The sequence below is a fragment of the Vombatus ursinus genome, unplaced genomic scaffold (genome assembly GCF_900497805.2).
Source record: "Vombatus ursinus unplaced genomic scaffold, bare-nosed wombat genome assembly UNPS02014781.1, whole genome shotgun sequence".
Taxonomy (NCBI): Eukaryota; Metazoa; Chordata; class Mammalia; order Diprotodontia; family Vombatidae; genus Vombatus; species Vombatus ursinus.
Window position 1 is genome coordinate 16,946,093 of NW_020954559.1, and position 15,189 is coordinate 16,961,281.

The window sequence follows — 15,189 nt, forward strand, 5'->3', positions numbered from 1 at the left end:
AGATCTTAAAAAGGAACTCAGCAACCTGAGTTTACCTGTAAACCATCTAGAAACTATTTTTAAATGTAAGTGACATACAGGGTTTTTCCAATACAGCTTCCCCTATTGCTTGGATTTTTTTAAGCATGTATGTGCATAATAAACCTGAATGCCTTCCATCACTAAACTAAGACCACTGGGAAGCAGGAAAGAGACTATGACTAACTGTGGCTGTTGTGAAACACAAAGCCAGCTGATCAAAACCTTGAAGGGCCAACAAACCAGCAATTGTCAAGAAAACACACAGCCCACAGAAGGGAATACTGAAGAAAGAGCACTGGCAACAGCTTGGGGAAACAAAAATGGATATAGACACAGAGCAGAACAGAGGCAACTAAAAGAGCTGAAAGATGCCAGTTTGGATGGGCTGTAGGGTTTATTTGGTTGTGAAAGACGTGTTTTCATTAGTGAGCTGGCCCCAAGGAGACAAAGGCTGGTCCATGGTCTGTCACGAATTTTGAAAATCATGAGGATCATCCTCATCATTTATACAGCCCTCTAATGTTTCCATCATCTCATTTGAGCCTCAGAATAGCTCTGAAAGATAAGCACTATAGATATTATCATTCATATTGTGCAGATGAGGAAATTGAAGGTCAGAGATGTCAAGTCACTTGCCCATAGTCACATAGCTAGGTATTAACAATTTCTTTCCTGCAGTGAATCCATACTTCAGCGTGGATACTACTACCTCCCCATAACCTATTTGGAAAGCTCCCCTGTTCTCCTATTGTCCACCAAGGAGGGATTCTTATATAAATTTATTATGTATTTATAAAACCCCTTTTCTTCTAGCTGCTCAGCAGGCAAAGCATGCCTAATTAGTGGTAACCAGGGCATTTTTCATTTTACTGGGGACTATATCTGATAGAGTAATACTGATTGTCATAATAGTATTATTAGGTAATAATATTATCATAATCATAATTACTATAAATATAATTTATTATTGTGTAATTTAAGATTTTCAAAGTACCTTACAAATACCATCTCATTTTTTCTTCACAACAACTCTGAAAGGTAAGTGTTATTTTATAAATGAGAAAACTGAGGCAGATGGAGGTTAAATGACTTGCCCAGGGTCATACAGTTAACAAGCGTCTGAGACAGGATTTTAATTCAAGTCTTCTAGACTCTAAGACCACCACCACTCTATCCACTATGCAACCTAGCCTCCTCTTCTTCCTTTATGCACAAAAGGGCTTCCTCTTTTCCTTTTACACCTTAATTATAGTGAGAAAGTTGCCATTAAGTCCTGGGATCTGGTAAGTAAATACTATCATTTCTCTAGAGCCATACAAGTTAAGACCAGTAGAAATCATCAAAAAAAATGAGGCAATATCTATTTTGGGGATATCAAGAAAATGAATTGCAATTAATATTAACCACCTACAGAGTCACCATGTAAGGATCACATACAATTCCTTGGAAATAAGAAAAGAAAATTCATACAACTCCTAAATCAAAGGCAAGAAATTGCTGAAGTTTGGAAAAAGAACATGTCTACATAAAGGCAATCTAAGCAAAAATCACTCCACACAAAGGACATGTGAAATATGGGGTGAATGTCTGGACATTGCTGTTTCCAGTGACAGAAATGCTACTGCTTTTATCAACTCACAAGCTTTTTTAAAAGGCAATCTAGTCATTTAATTGAACTACGAAATGACAAAAACAACAAGCAGTCTTTGATTTAAACAGAAAATATCCTATTGGCTAAGTCCGTATCACTGGGGCCTTATTATTTGGGCAAGGCATCAACAGTTTTAATATTTTATGAGAAACCATCTATTGTCAATAAGGTGCATGGATTTTTAGTCACGCAACAATGGTTAGTTTCGTCTAACCTGGGAATGGAAATATGAACTTGTAAAAGACTCTTTTAATCTACTAATCACTCTTCTGGTAAAAATCTCTACAGATGATGATCTCCAAGTAGTTCATCTAGAGGCATTTATTAAGCATTGACTGGGTGCCAGGAAATGTGCTAAGTGCCAAGGATACAAAGAAAAAACAAAACAGTCCTTGACCTTAAGGAGCTTACAATTCTAACATGCACATAAATAAGTATATGTGGAATATATGCAAAATGAACACAAGGTACATTGGGGAAGATGGTCCTTAGAAGCTGATGAGAAAATTAAACCATTAATGTAGAAGGGAGAATTTGAGCTGAATTTCAAGGGAAACCAGTGAATCTAAGACATGGAGGTGAAGATGAAACAAATTCCAGTCACAGAGGGCAGTCAATGCAAAGGAACAGAAATAAGAAATGAGGCATCAAGTATAGGGCACAAACAGCAAGTTCCCTGGACCATAAAGCATGTAAATATGATTAATGTGAAAGGTAGGAAAAGCTTAAAATTCCTTACACAGGTTTATATTTGTATTTGATTCTAGAGGTAATAAGGAACCAATGCAGTTTATTGAGTTGTAGGGGAAAGGAGAGGCTGGGAGGAGTTGGTATAACATGATTAGAACTGTGTTTTAGGAAAAGCACTTTTGCAGCTATGTAGAGGATGGATTAGAGTGGGGAGAGACTTGTGACAGGGAGATCAATTAGGAAGCTACTTCAATAGTCCAAGTGAGAGGTGATGAATATCTCAACTTAGGGTTATGGCATATGAACAGAAAGGGAAAGATGTAAGAGATATTGGCAAGATTTGGCATTGGCTTGGATATGTGGGATGAATGTGAGGGAAAAGTCAAAGATGACACCAAAGTTGAGAACCTCTGTGACCAGAAGAATGGTGTTACCCTTGGCAGCAATTGGGAAGTTTAGAATAGGGGTGGCTTAGTGGAAAGGGGTAAGATATGAATTCTGTTTTGGATATTTTGAGTTTGAGATGCTTATAAGACACCCCATTTGAAAGGTCTACTAGGCAAATAATGATGCAGGGCCACAGCTTAAGAGACAGTGTAGGGCTAGATATGCAGATCTGGAAGCCATTTGCATAGAGACTATACTTGCACCCATGAGAGCTGATGAAGGCACTAAGTAAAAGAATCTTGGGAGCATGACTCTAGGGAGTGGGCATGACATGGAGGATATTCCAACCAAGATGACTGAGAAGGAATAGTAGACAGGTAGGGGAACCAGAAGAAAGTAATATCATGAGAAATCCAGAGGGGTGGGGCAGCTAGGTGGCGTAGTGGATAGAGCACCGGCCCTGAAGTCAGAAGGGCCTGAGTTCAAATCCAGCCTCAGACCAAACACTTGACACTTACTTACTGTGTGACCCTGGGCAAGTCACTTAACCCCAATTACCAAAAAGAGACAGAGAGAGAGAGAGAGAGAGAGAGAAATCCAGAGGGGAGAAAGTATTCTGGAAGAAAAATTGGTCAATATTGTCAAATATGGCAGAGAGGTCAAGAAGCATGAGGACTGAGCAAAGGCTATCCCTAATTTTGCAATTAATGAATCATCAGTATCTTTAAAGGTAATAGTTTAGTTGAGTTGACATCACAATCCAGATTGCAGAGGATTTAGGAGATAATAAAATAGGAGATGATAGTACATAAAGTAAACAACCTTTTCAAAAAGTTTGTCTAAGAAAGGGAAGAGAGATGTAGAATATTGGCTAGCAAGTGTGGTAGGATCTACTGATGCTTTATATAGACAGAGGAGACTGGTATATTTGTAGGCAGCAGGGAAGGAACCAATGGATAGGGAGAGAATGAAAATTAGAAAAAGGAGATGAAAGCAGGGCAATCTACTGGAGAAAACAGGAATAAGGAGTGTGATGCATACATCTAGAGGAGTTGTTGGCCTCAATCAGGAAAAAGGCCATGTCTTCACAAACTAAAGGACAAAATAGTGTAGGATGATATGTCAAGGAATTGTGAGATGAGAAGGAAAGAAGAGGAAGCTTCCAACAAATGGTCTCAATTTTCTTAATAAAGTATTAAGCGATTAACCTCAATTGAAAGGGAGGAGGGAGGAATTCAATGGGAGGCTTGAGGAAAGAAGAGAAGTTTTATAACAGAAGTTTTAAGAGTGATGGTTTAGTCTCTAAGGAAAATGGCACCATATAAATGCCAAAGGAGTGTATTAAACTTCTGAAATAATTTTTCAGGTTTCCTTACTATGTTTTCAGAGATTCTGGTTTATGTCTATCCAAGACCACCAAAACAATATTTGTTAGGTAGCATAAACATTCCCCACAAAATACTTAGTTGGATAGTGGATTTTAAGCAATATGGAACAAACTTATGTTCTTATAAATTTAGGTTTGGCATCTATACCTTACAACGTCAATAATGCTATAATTTAATTTAATTGAATCCAAATTTAATTGAGTCCAAGAATATGTTATAACTTCTTTTAATGATATCATGGAATTTTGAAAGAAGCAATTAACTAAGCTCCAAGAGAACACCAAAAAATGCTTATGCAATTCTTCTGTTTGTGTTCTTGGCTACATACAGAATAGCAACATAAAATAAGCTACAAAGAAAACAGTACTACAGGTTCCAAAAAGGTACGTAGGTATTTATGTAGAGTTTATAGGTTTGCAAATCACTTTATATTATTTTATTGGATCTTTGCAACAACCCTGTGGGGCAAGTATTACAACTATTGTCCCTTTTTTACAGATGAGGAAATGCAGGCTTACAGAGATTAAGTGACTTGTAAAAGGTTACCCATACAGTAAGTTCCAGAGCAGATAATCATATTCCTATTTAAATAATACATTATTAAGTATTATTGGAATTGAAAAAACATTCAAGTTAAAAAGCCAATTAAGCTCAGTGTCCAAACCAATGATGTAACATTGGCATTACTAATATGTGGGCCACAGAGACCAAGAATCTTATGAGAAAGGAGCTGAACCGAAATTTTAGCTTGACAGTTTGCTTTAATATTTTAGTGTGCATTCGCAAGAGTAAGATATGTGTGACTATTTGTTTTAAATATTAGAGATTTAGAAAGATCTTGGAGTGAGGTCTCCAAGAATATAAAAGAGTAGGATCACAGCATTTTTAAAGCTGGGAGGAGCTTTCTAAGTCACCCATTCAAATCTGCTCAATTTTTAGACGAGGAAACTGTGCCTCAGAAAGATGTGGTGGTTTTCCTGAGGTCATACAGTAAGTACTGGAGTCAGGATTTGAACTCATGTCCCCTGATTACAGCTTCAGTGTAGTTCCATTGTATCAAAATCATATATCTAGGTAAGTAATACAAATAAAATGTACCAACTTTAGCCAAAGTCAGAACTAAGTTCAAAACTATTATAAACATGAGATAGGTATGAAAACTACACAAAGAAGTTAGTTACAGAGATATCATGACACATGCCCAATACTCCTTGGCCCATCTTTCATTCTACAAAGTACAGCTACTGTCCATTGTGCTGAAGTGTTCTGTAAAAATCTGGACATACATTGTCAATGTATGAAGCTGAGAGCACGTGAGATTTTTGTGTGAGCCAAAGTTCTTCTTTCCATATATTTCATTACCTTTATAATCAGCTACTCCAATGGCATCATTTGATAATCTCTCTGAAGATCTCAAAGTAAAGAGTAATATGTAATCATTATTCAGAAACTAAAAGGGTTTTTTTTTTTCAAGCAATATTATCCAGTGGATGAAAGGATAAACTAAGAATCCAAAAGCCTGTGTTCTAGCCCTGGGTCTACCAATGACAATGGTGACTTTATGCAAGTGATTTGAGCTCTTGGGTTTTCACTGTCTCCATATACAAAAATGTGAATACAGTGACCTGCCCCTATCTACTAAAATATTATGTATAATAATACATATGAATGTACTTTATACTTAGGATAGGTGCTACATAAATTCAAAATACTATTAGCACTGAATACACATTGAAGAGTCCCTAGGTCCCACTAGGATAACATGAGTGTAAAATATCAACCTTCCCATAATCTGGTTTAATCTTCAAATCAAAAGGAATATTTGAAAGTCTGGCCACACAAGAATGATCATTAGTCTCAGTAAGAAAAAGCGATAGTTGTCAATAGATAATTCAGTCTGTGATAATAACATTTCACCTCCATCCATATAAGCATGTTTTCTCCCTTACTGTCAGAACCCTACTCTCCTCAGAGCAACAATAAAGCCTGGGACTCAGATACCAAATGACAAATTCTAAGAACTATTGTTGACACTCCTGGGATCTTAGAAAGATTCTAAAGAATCTTCTTTTCTAAAGAAGAGATTCTCCATATATTTGAACTTAGTTGTTTCTCTGTGCATACTGGTTAAAATTCTTATGTTTCCTGGCAAAGTGGCATGTGGAGGCTGTACCCTGGAGATAACCCTTCAGTGAAATCAGATTAATACAATGTACAAAAAAAACTGTGAACACCTACATGGGGGTCTGATGTCATTCCCTTCATGCCTCCCAAGCAATAAGCAATGGAGTCAACAACATGTTCTTTGAAAGCACTCAAATCTCAAAACAGGTAGTTTATGCTTCATTTTCAATACAACTCCTACCAAGCTTTATGTGATATAAAAATGATATAGGTTTATGAAAAAATTGTTAATGCCTTTTAGATACTGAAGAAACAAAATAAAAAAAGCTAAAAAAAAAACAAACAAGAAACTATTGTTGCTTGCTCATAACAGTGCTAAATCAATCCAATTCTATTTTTCTAAAATATGAATTTTTACCATAAACACAAAATTCCTATAATATTAATATGACAATTCCTAAAATACAGATATAGAGATATCTATATAGTGTATGTAGCCAGAAATTTTCAAAGAATAAACACCTTTCTAATAAATTTTTCTTTAGTAATATAGCAAGAATCCAATCTTCTTCTTACCCTATTTCATAAAGGGAATAGAAGAGAACAAGTCTGAGTTACTTTGAATATGCATTTTGAACTTGAATTCTGATGTGTGCACAGTGTTCATTTCCAACTGGGAACGCTCTATTGGTTGAAAAAGTCATTTAAGTTTCTTCTGTCATTTAAAGTGTTTTATTCTCCTTCCTCTCCCTTTTTCCCACTTTCTTACAGCTAGCTATACTTCACTTAAGCACATATATGAGCTCACACACACATCCATTAGACAAAACCAAAATATCCCATTCAAACAGATAACTACCACATCAACTGCTAAGTATAAATACATTTGAAAGAAATAACTGAAACAATTCTCTTTTGGAATAGTTTTAGTTTACTTAAAAGGGCAATTCTAACATTAAATATTCATAAGACATTAGGGTATAAGATTTTTGCTCAAAAGGATAAAGCAACCACTTCTATATAAAATTCAAACTGTGACAGTATTTTCTTTCCAACTGTGACTCAACTCAATCAGTTAAGGAAGCTCCACAAATATGGCATGTGAATGTATATATTTTTGAAGCCTCCTCTGCTACCAACACCTTCCCTGTTAGCCTTTTCTTTTAAGGTTAATTAAAATTCCAATAGGATAAACATCAAACACACATTTCTAATTCAGTACTGAAACTCTTCCAAGCAACAGAAAATCTGATAAAACTGACCTCCAGTTGGCAAGACAAGCTACAGAAGAAAAAAAAACATTTCCCCCCACAACCAAAATCTTACTGATTTTTTATTTCAAATACTGCACTCCCCTCCACCCCATCATGATAATATCAGAAAAAGATAAAGTACAGATTAAATTGATATAGCATGCATTTGAAGTAAGTGTATAATTTAGATACAATTTTATCATGCTCCACAAAGCCAGCAAGATTACTATGAACAGCTAGAATGTAAAAACAATTAGCATACAATTCTACTGTGTACAATCACACCATGAAAAAGCCTAATTCCATGTACTTGTGGACTAGTTATTGTCTCACATGGATTAAAGGTGCTGTATTTAGTTTTGTACTGGGGGCTTGCCAACCAACTGTATCAGCAACCCTGGGCAGGACTCTTTTCCTCTTCTGCTTTTTTCTTAAGCAGATTAGTTTAGACTTCTTTCATTTTAATGAACCTTCGAGGGACCAGGAGCATTGGTCAGGTTTCAAAGGATAAGACAGAAAAGGGAAAGCAGCAGGGTCGGGGTAGTGCTCTATATGGACTCTTATTAGTCTAAGCTAATCCACAGTTACTACTCGTGGCCAGACTTTGAATCCAAAAGAAAGGCAAGATATTATTAACCTTTCAAGCTTACCTAAAAGTTTCCAACATTATGTATAAAAAATGACTCTACTAAGCCATCTTCAACAGGCACAAGCTTTGAATTGAGTATATGTTGAGCTATGCCCATTTTCTGGATATTCTCCCTGACTAATACATGTTCATTAATTCAATAAACCTTTATTAACTACTTGGTAAATTCAATGAATGTTTTATGTTAGGCATTGGGTGAGATAGAAGGAAAGCATGTCACTTAACCACCCTCAGCCTCAGTTTCCATTCCTATAAAATGGGGCAGTAATAATAGCAACTGGCTCCCAGAACCATTGTGAGTATCAAATGAGATAGTGCACTCTATTAAATGACATGAGCCAAGTTAATTGGCCATTATATCCATGATCTTGGTTGTCTTCGTTTGCACCAAACAATGACCAACTCTTCTGGCCACAAATAAGCTCCTCTATCACTATCAGTCTCAACTTCATAAGAGTAGACTCGACTTCATATCTGTTAAGTTCTGACTCCCAAAGGGCAAAACTAAGATCGAAGCACAGAAATTATAGAGATGCAGATTTAGGCTTGATACAAAGAAAAATTTCCTACTAGTTAGGCCTATCCTAGTAGTAGCTAGTTGGCATGCATAGAAGACCGGAGTTCAAATCTCATCTCCTCTATCTTCTAGCTGTGAGACCCTGGCCAACTCAGTTAATCTCTGCCTGTCTCAGTTTCTCCAACTATGAAATGGGGATTATAGCTCCTACCTCCCAGAGTTGTTGTGAGGATCAAATATTGCAAAACACCTAAGCCTTAATAAATGTTTGTTCCTTTTCCCCTCCCTTCCAGTGGGCTATCTCAAGAAATAGAGGGTTCCCCCTCAGTAGAGTTTCAAACAAAGGCAGAGATGATGACTTAGTGTTGAGGAGGTTGTAGGTAGGATTCTTGATTAGGTAAGGGATGAACTAGATGGGTTCTGAGGCTTGGATTCTTTGAAGATCTTTAGAAAATAGTCTTAAAAGAACCTGGTTTTTAAGCAATACCTTCTAAATATTTATGTTATGAAATAATAGAACTTTTGAATTTTCCAAGCTAGCCTCTACCTAGGACTAGATTCTTACTCCTAGTATGAGGAAATAAGGGCCCAGAAAAGTTAAGGGACATGCCCAGGACTAACACTGACATATGTTGTTGTTTGTCATCCAATGTGGTCAAAATGACCAATATGGAATTTTCAAAGAATATAGAATCATTTGCTTTGAAATAAGTGCTTAGGGAACCCCCCCCCCTCCTGTGGGGTGTTTGGGTTGGGCCTTCCTAGCCATTTTCCTTCTACTCAACTCAGATCTTAATTAAGCTATTTGTCCTTCAGTTCACAATGACTAAACAAAGAGATAATTCAACTTCCAGGTTCCGAGACAGAATCTGGCTTTTTCAAATTGATCCATTTAAACAGAGCCCTCATCCTTGACATACTGCATCTCTCATCCACATTAATATAAAAAAAATCTTAGAGCAGAGTCAGTTTGACATCATAAAAAGCAGTGTTTGTGTTTATTATATTATTTCAACTACGAATGTTTTCCCATTCTCATGACTCTCTTGATTAGAAAACCTGCTATGGTTTGGAATTGACACTTAAGCTAGCACACAGCATCCTTTTGAAACCAATATGAAAATTACTTAGTAACAAGTTATTAGGATGGTTTTCAATCTCACAATGATGGGCCTTGTTAAACATGAGGCTCCATTTAGTTTTGCCACAAGGATTCAATGTGATTTTGTGTACAATAAAGTTCAAGGAAACCTGCTTAAAGGGCCCTACACATAGGAAGCACTCAAATATTTGTTGATTTGAATGCAAAAGTGACTTCCAGCTAAAGTCCTTTACCTGCCAAATTTACAGGACTGCTTAACAAATAATAATCCCTTATGTTTACAGAGTTCCCACAGCACACAAATTGACATGGCTAACAAAGCAAAATCACGTGTTGCTATAATGCCAGCAGGCTATTACTGAGGACCAAAATCAAACCTTGAATAAACAAGTTTACTTACATTTAAAAATCTCTGGATAAAACTCTGAATAGTAAAACAGGTTAGAGTCATAGAATCTTAGGATTAGACTAGGTGACCTTTATGGTCCCTTCCAACTCATTAATCTAAGCATGAATTTTATGATCAATGTTCCATCAAGTGTTAGCCACCACTTAAACATCTCCAAAGATTGTGAACTCAATACCTCCCTCAATAACCAATTCCACTTCTACACAACTTTAATTATTACAAAATTCTTCCTATTGAGCTAAAATCTGCCTCTTTATAATTTCCATCCATTAGTTCTGCCCTCTGGAATGATGCAGAGAATTCTAATCTCACTACCCCATAATAACCCTTCAAGAATGTGAAGATAGCTACCATGTTCTATCCAAGCCATCCAGGTTTCTGCATTTTGGTTTCTCATTCAGCATCTTTTCCATATCCCTCACCATACTGGTTATACTTCACTTTGTTGATGTCCTTCTCAAAATATGGTTCACTAACCATAACTCAGTACTACAATATAATCTGACCAATTCAGACTATAGTGGTACTACTGAAAGTAATAGCCTTGATTTGGATGGTATATTTATTAATGCAGTCTAAAATTATAATAGCTTTTCAGAGGGCCTCATTCTTATATTCAAATTTCTGTCAAATCAAATTCCCTCTTTTTTATATGAATTACTATTTAGTTACATATTTCCTGCTTATACTTGCCTTTTTCACTCTAGGTACTAGCCTTTACTTAGAATAAATTCATTTTAAATTAGGCTTTAGGTATGGGTCTTTGAGAACAGTGAAGATCCTGAAACTGTGTTTCAGCAAATGAGCCAATCCTCCCAAGTTATGTCATCTCCAAGTTTAAAAGGCATGTTACCTTGTCGTTGATACAAATGGAATTTGTAGTTTACCTAAAGACAGACCTTAGGCATGCCATGAAAATGCCCCATCTAGGTTTGTATTAATTCTATAACTGATACTTTTTTGGTCTGGCCAGTCAGTTATGGACCAAGCTAAATATACAGCCATCCAATTAACATTTTATGTGCCATCCACAAGAAAATTGAGAGAAAGTTGTGCCAAATGTCTTGCTAAATGAAGGTCTAATACATTTCCCTATTCATATCAGAAATACCAACCTGTCAACAAAGTAAATGAGGTTAACTGGCAAGATTTATTTGTTCTTAATGAATCTTTGCAGTTTTCTAGTGATCACTAAATGCCTACAAACCTTAAACAGATAATTTGTTCCGGAACTTTGTTGGGGATGGATAGATGTTAAATCCATTAGTTTGCATTTTATAGAATACACCCACTTCCTTAAAAAAATCAGGAAATATTTGAACATCTCCACTATTGGGCACCTCTCCAATCCTCCAGGATTCCTCAAATACTGACCAAGATTCAGCAATCACTTCTGGTTACTCTTGCAGATTAATGTGATATACTTTATCCCAAACAGGTGATAAGAAGGTATTTAATAAATGCTTGTTGACCTTAGGTGCTTCTTTTACTATCTCCTCACTCATCCTAGGCTTTAACTACCTTTTAACTAAGGTATGAAAACTTTGTTTTATCCTTTTCACTGAGAAGATTATTCTTCTGGATAAATAGGGACAGAATATAACCCTTTTCTACCCCCCCAACCCCCTTTTCACTGTTAACATCTAGGTATGGGTGAAAAATACCATCTAAATTCCTGAGCAATTAGTCATAAAGTCAAGCTTTCAACGAAATTCAGCTATAGTACCTTTAAAGTGGGCCTGGGGAGAAAGAACTGGTAAGTGATGAAGTATTTTTGTTGTTGTTTAATAAGTCATAGAATATTTAACAAGCAAAGGCCACATACTAGAGAGTAGCACTCAATTAAAGGGTTAGAAAATGTGGCTGTAGTCCCAGCTCTTCTACTAACTAACTACTTGACCTTAAGTAAGTCATTTGACTTTCTGAGTCTTGGTTTTCTTGTAAAATGGGGATAGCATCTGACATGGCTATCTCAAAATTTTGCTCTGAAAATCAAAAAGAGAGAACAAATGTGAAATAATGTTATGAACTGCAAAAAGTACTATGCAAGATTCAAATTACATATGCCCTGTAAAAACACTTACAAGTCCAGTTAATAAAAATCCCACTCTAATCATTCTGACTCTACTGACTTCAAAATTACCCAGAATGAAACCTAAAGGATGAAAAACCATAAAATTACAGGTGAATCTCTATAGCAGTGACCTTCCACGTTTCAGAGGCCTTATATCAAAAGTTCTGTTCAAGGAGAATTCACGTAAAGTCACTGTAAATATTTACCAAAGTTATCACCCAGTGGGAAACATGCATCTTTTTCCTTAAAAAATCAAACAAAAAAATGCTCCAGACTGAGTGTCCCAAAAGATTTGGAAATAGAATAAAGTGTGTCTCCAAAAGTTATGGCATTTTGGAGATATTGCTTAATGATAAGTGCTTCCTTTGAGAAGTAAACTGCATACCCATTTTCCCCAAGTTACTAGGTTAAACAATAATAAGGAAGAAGAAAGTCTTAGACTTAATACACTATGGCTCTACACCAATGTGGAATGAGTTTGGAGCTGCATTTATCATTTAAAAAAAACTGAACATTGTCTTTATTCTGCTTTAGACAATAGTCCCAAGCAAATATTTCTTAACAAGGTCTACTAAAAAGAGCTATAATTGGCAGTATGAATAGAATAGCATTTCTAAACATTCTCTAAAATGTGACCAACCATTTTGAACACCATATATCATTTCAATTGAAATGTCAGGGCAGAGGTTTCTTATTTCAGTAATTTCATTGTATTATATGATTTCCTAACATTTCAACAATGTTATAACATGTCTATGACTTATTTAAATCGAAATCTCCCTTACATACCAATTCCTCAGGAAAAAAAAAAGATTAACTCAGCTTATATGAGCAAAATAAAACCATGTTTTCAACCTATTGATGTTGAACCTTTTTTTAACCTTAAAAATGGATTATAGAATTTATTCTCCCCATTTAAAATATCCAGTACAGGTTGCTTCTCACTTAATCAGCATGACACAGTCTTGCCCTTCACAGGACTCCCACTGGGTGCCACTGGAAAAAGGATGAGGCTAAACAATCACTAGATCTAAAAGATTTTGAAACCAAATCCCAGAAGCTTTGAAAGAGATGGCCCCATTGGCTAAAAACTAGAAGCAGCGAAAGCCGCACAAACCCAGACTAACGACCCATGTGGGAATGCAAACCTTGCCCTGCTAAGAGCTATGAAAAAGACAATCGCTTCCTGACAGATGCTGCCAAGTCCAGTCAAAGGCTCAGCCAAAAGGGCTCCTTTGGTCACTTGACTGTTAACTCTTTCCCTTCCCTCCAAAGAGGATTTTTATTTACTTTATTTCAACCAAACCAACTGCCCAGGACAGTGACTTTCTCCTCATATGCGAAACACAAACGGCTGAGGAATACCTCCGCATCAAAGAGGGGGGAGGACCTCGAGAGAAAAACTTTACTCACCCAGCATTCAAAAGAACAATGGCTTTGTTTAGTCTGCCAACTGAAGGTTTCAGTAGTGAGAATATGAAGTGAGGGGATGAATCCCAAAGGGCTGAGGTGTTGACAGAACCCACGAAAGGAGGGGCGGGGGTGGGGGGGGGGGAGGGAGTGCACAAAATTGATGGGAATGCTCAAGGAATGTAGCCGGGCAGGGAATTATAAACCCGGTAAAGTGGGATGCTGGAGCATTGAGGACAGGTGAAACATGAGCAAGAGAGAAGGGGGAAGGTTTTAGTCTGTGTGTCCCTGAAGAGATACTTCTAAGCACAGGTGGTTGGGGATAGAAGGGAGCTAAGGGAGTAATGGGGAGCAGGTCAGAAAAAGCAGGTGCAAAAATTTCAGAAGCCTGCAAATGACATGGTCCAGGAGTTAAGACTTGGGGGGTGGAATAGAGAAATATTTAGAGAACTCCCAGGAAAAGCAAACCCCAGAGGAGAAAGTGGCAGGAGGCAGGGAAGGAGTAGTGTGAGAACACGTGAAGGAGCCCACGCCACACGCTGTTCGCATTTCTTGAGCCCTTTTCTACTCCTACCAACCCAAGGCACTTCGTTGTTCGGTAGCGGTAGGTACCCACCTTTCCCAGGAGGGCGCTCCTGCTGGCTGCTGCCAGCTCTCGAAGACTGGCGGCGGCGCTGGTGCCCCCGGAGATCGTGGCAGCGGCTGCGGCGGCGGCTGGGTGATAGGCTGGGGAACCCGGGGCATTACCTCCACCTCCTCCACCCCCTCCAGCTGGGGTAGGACCATGACCCCTGGCCGTGGGGCTATTCCCGTTGCTGCTGCAGCTGCTGCTCCCACCTCCCCCGCCGCTGCCTCGGGGTCTCTGGCGGATGCCATCCAGCAACCTGACGAGCAGGATGTTGGCGGGCAGTTCATCCACCCCACAGCCCACCAGGATGCGACACTCGGGGCAGCGCAGCTCGTGGCGAGAGCAGACGATACTTTCTAGACAGCGGCGGCAGAAGGTATGTTGGCACGGGAGTACCTTGGCAGTAGTGTCCAGACGTTCCAAGCACACCGAGCACTCCAGCAAATCCAGCAAGGAGGACTCGTCCATCTCTTCTCCTCCTGCTGCTGCTGCTGCTCGCCTCCTCCTCCTCTCGCCTTGCCTTTCCTCTTCTCCTTCGCTCTGCGCTGCAGCGGCTTTGGAAGCGCACAACCAAGACGCTCCTAGGAGCATGGAGTCCGGTGGTGGTGGCTGCAGGGAACGCAGCAGCCCTAAGTCCCCGGTACTGTGGGCCTGCCGCTGGCAGGAGGCATCAGGGCAGCCACCGTCCAGGGGAGACGCGGAAGAGGGGTCCCAGCCAACTTCATCCACAAATTAACAGCGGGTGTAGCCAGGAAACGCTAGGAATGAAGAGCAATGGGGAAGGGGGAGTTTTCCAGCTCCCTCCCTCGATCTCTGGACGTGATGTCACCACCTCCCCTCTTCCCAGCGCTGGGTCCCGAAGGCTATAGGAGCAGCAATGAAAAAG

At 38.4% G+C, this 15,189-nt stretch overlaps 1 protein-coding gene across 1 annotated transcript in view; it reads right to left on the minus strand.

Moving 5' to 3' along the window:
• The window catches only part of LOC114046160 (E3 ubiquitin-protein ligase SH3RF3-like), a 521,065-nt gene extending 506,164 nt beyond the window's left edge, over positions 1-14,901 (minus strand). Inside the window, exon 1 of the mRNA XM_027866409.1 lies at positions 14,292-14,901. Within this exon, the coding sequence (XP_027722210.1) occupies positions 14,292-14,894 (603 nt within the window). The 5' untranslated portion in view covers positions 14,895-14,901. The remainder of the gene's footprint in view (positions 1-14,291) is intronic.
• Between the last annotated feature and the right edge of the window lie 288 nt (positions 14,902-15,189).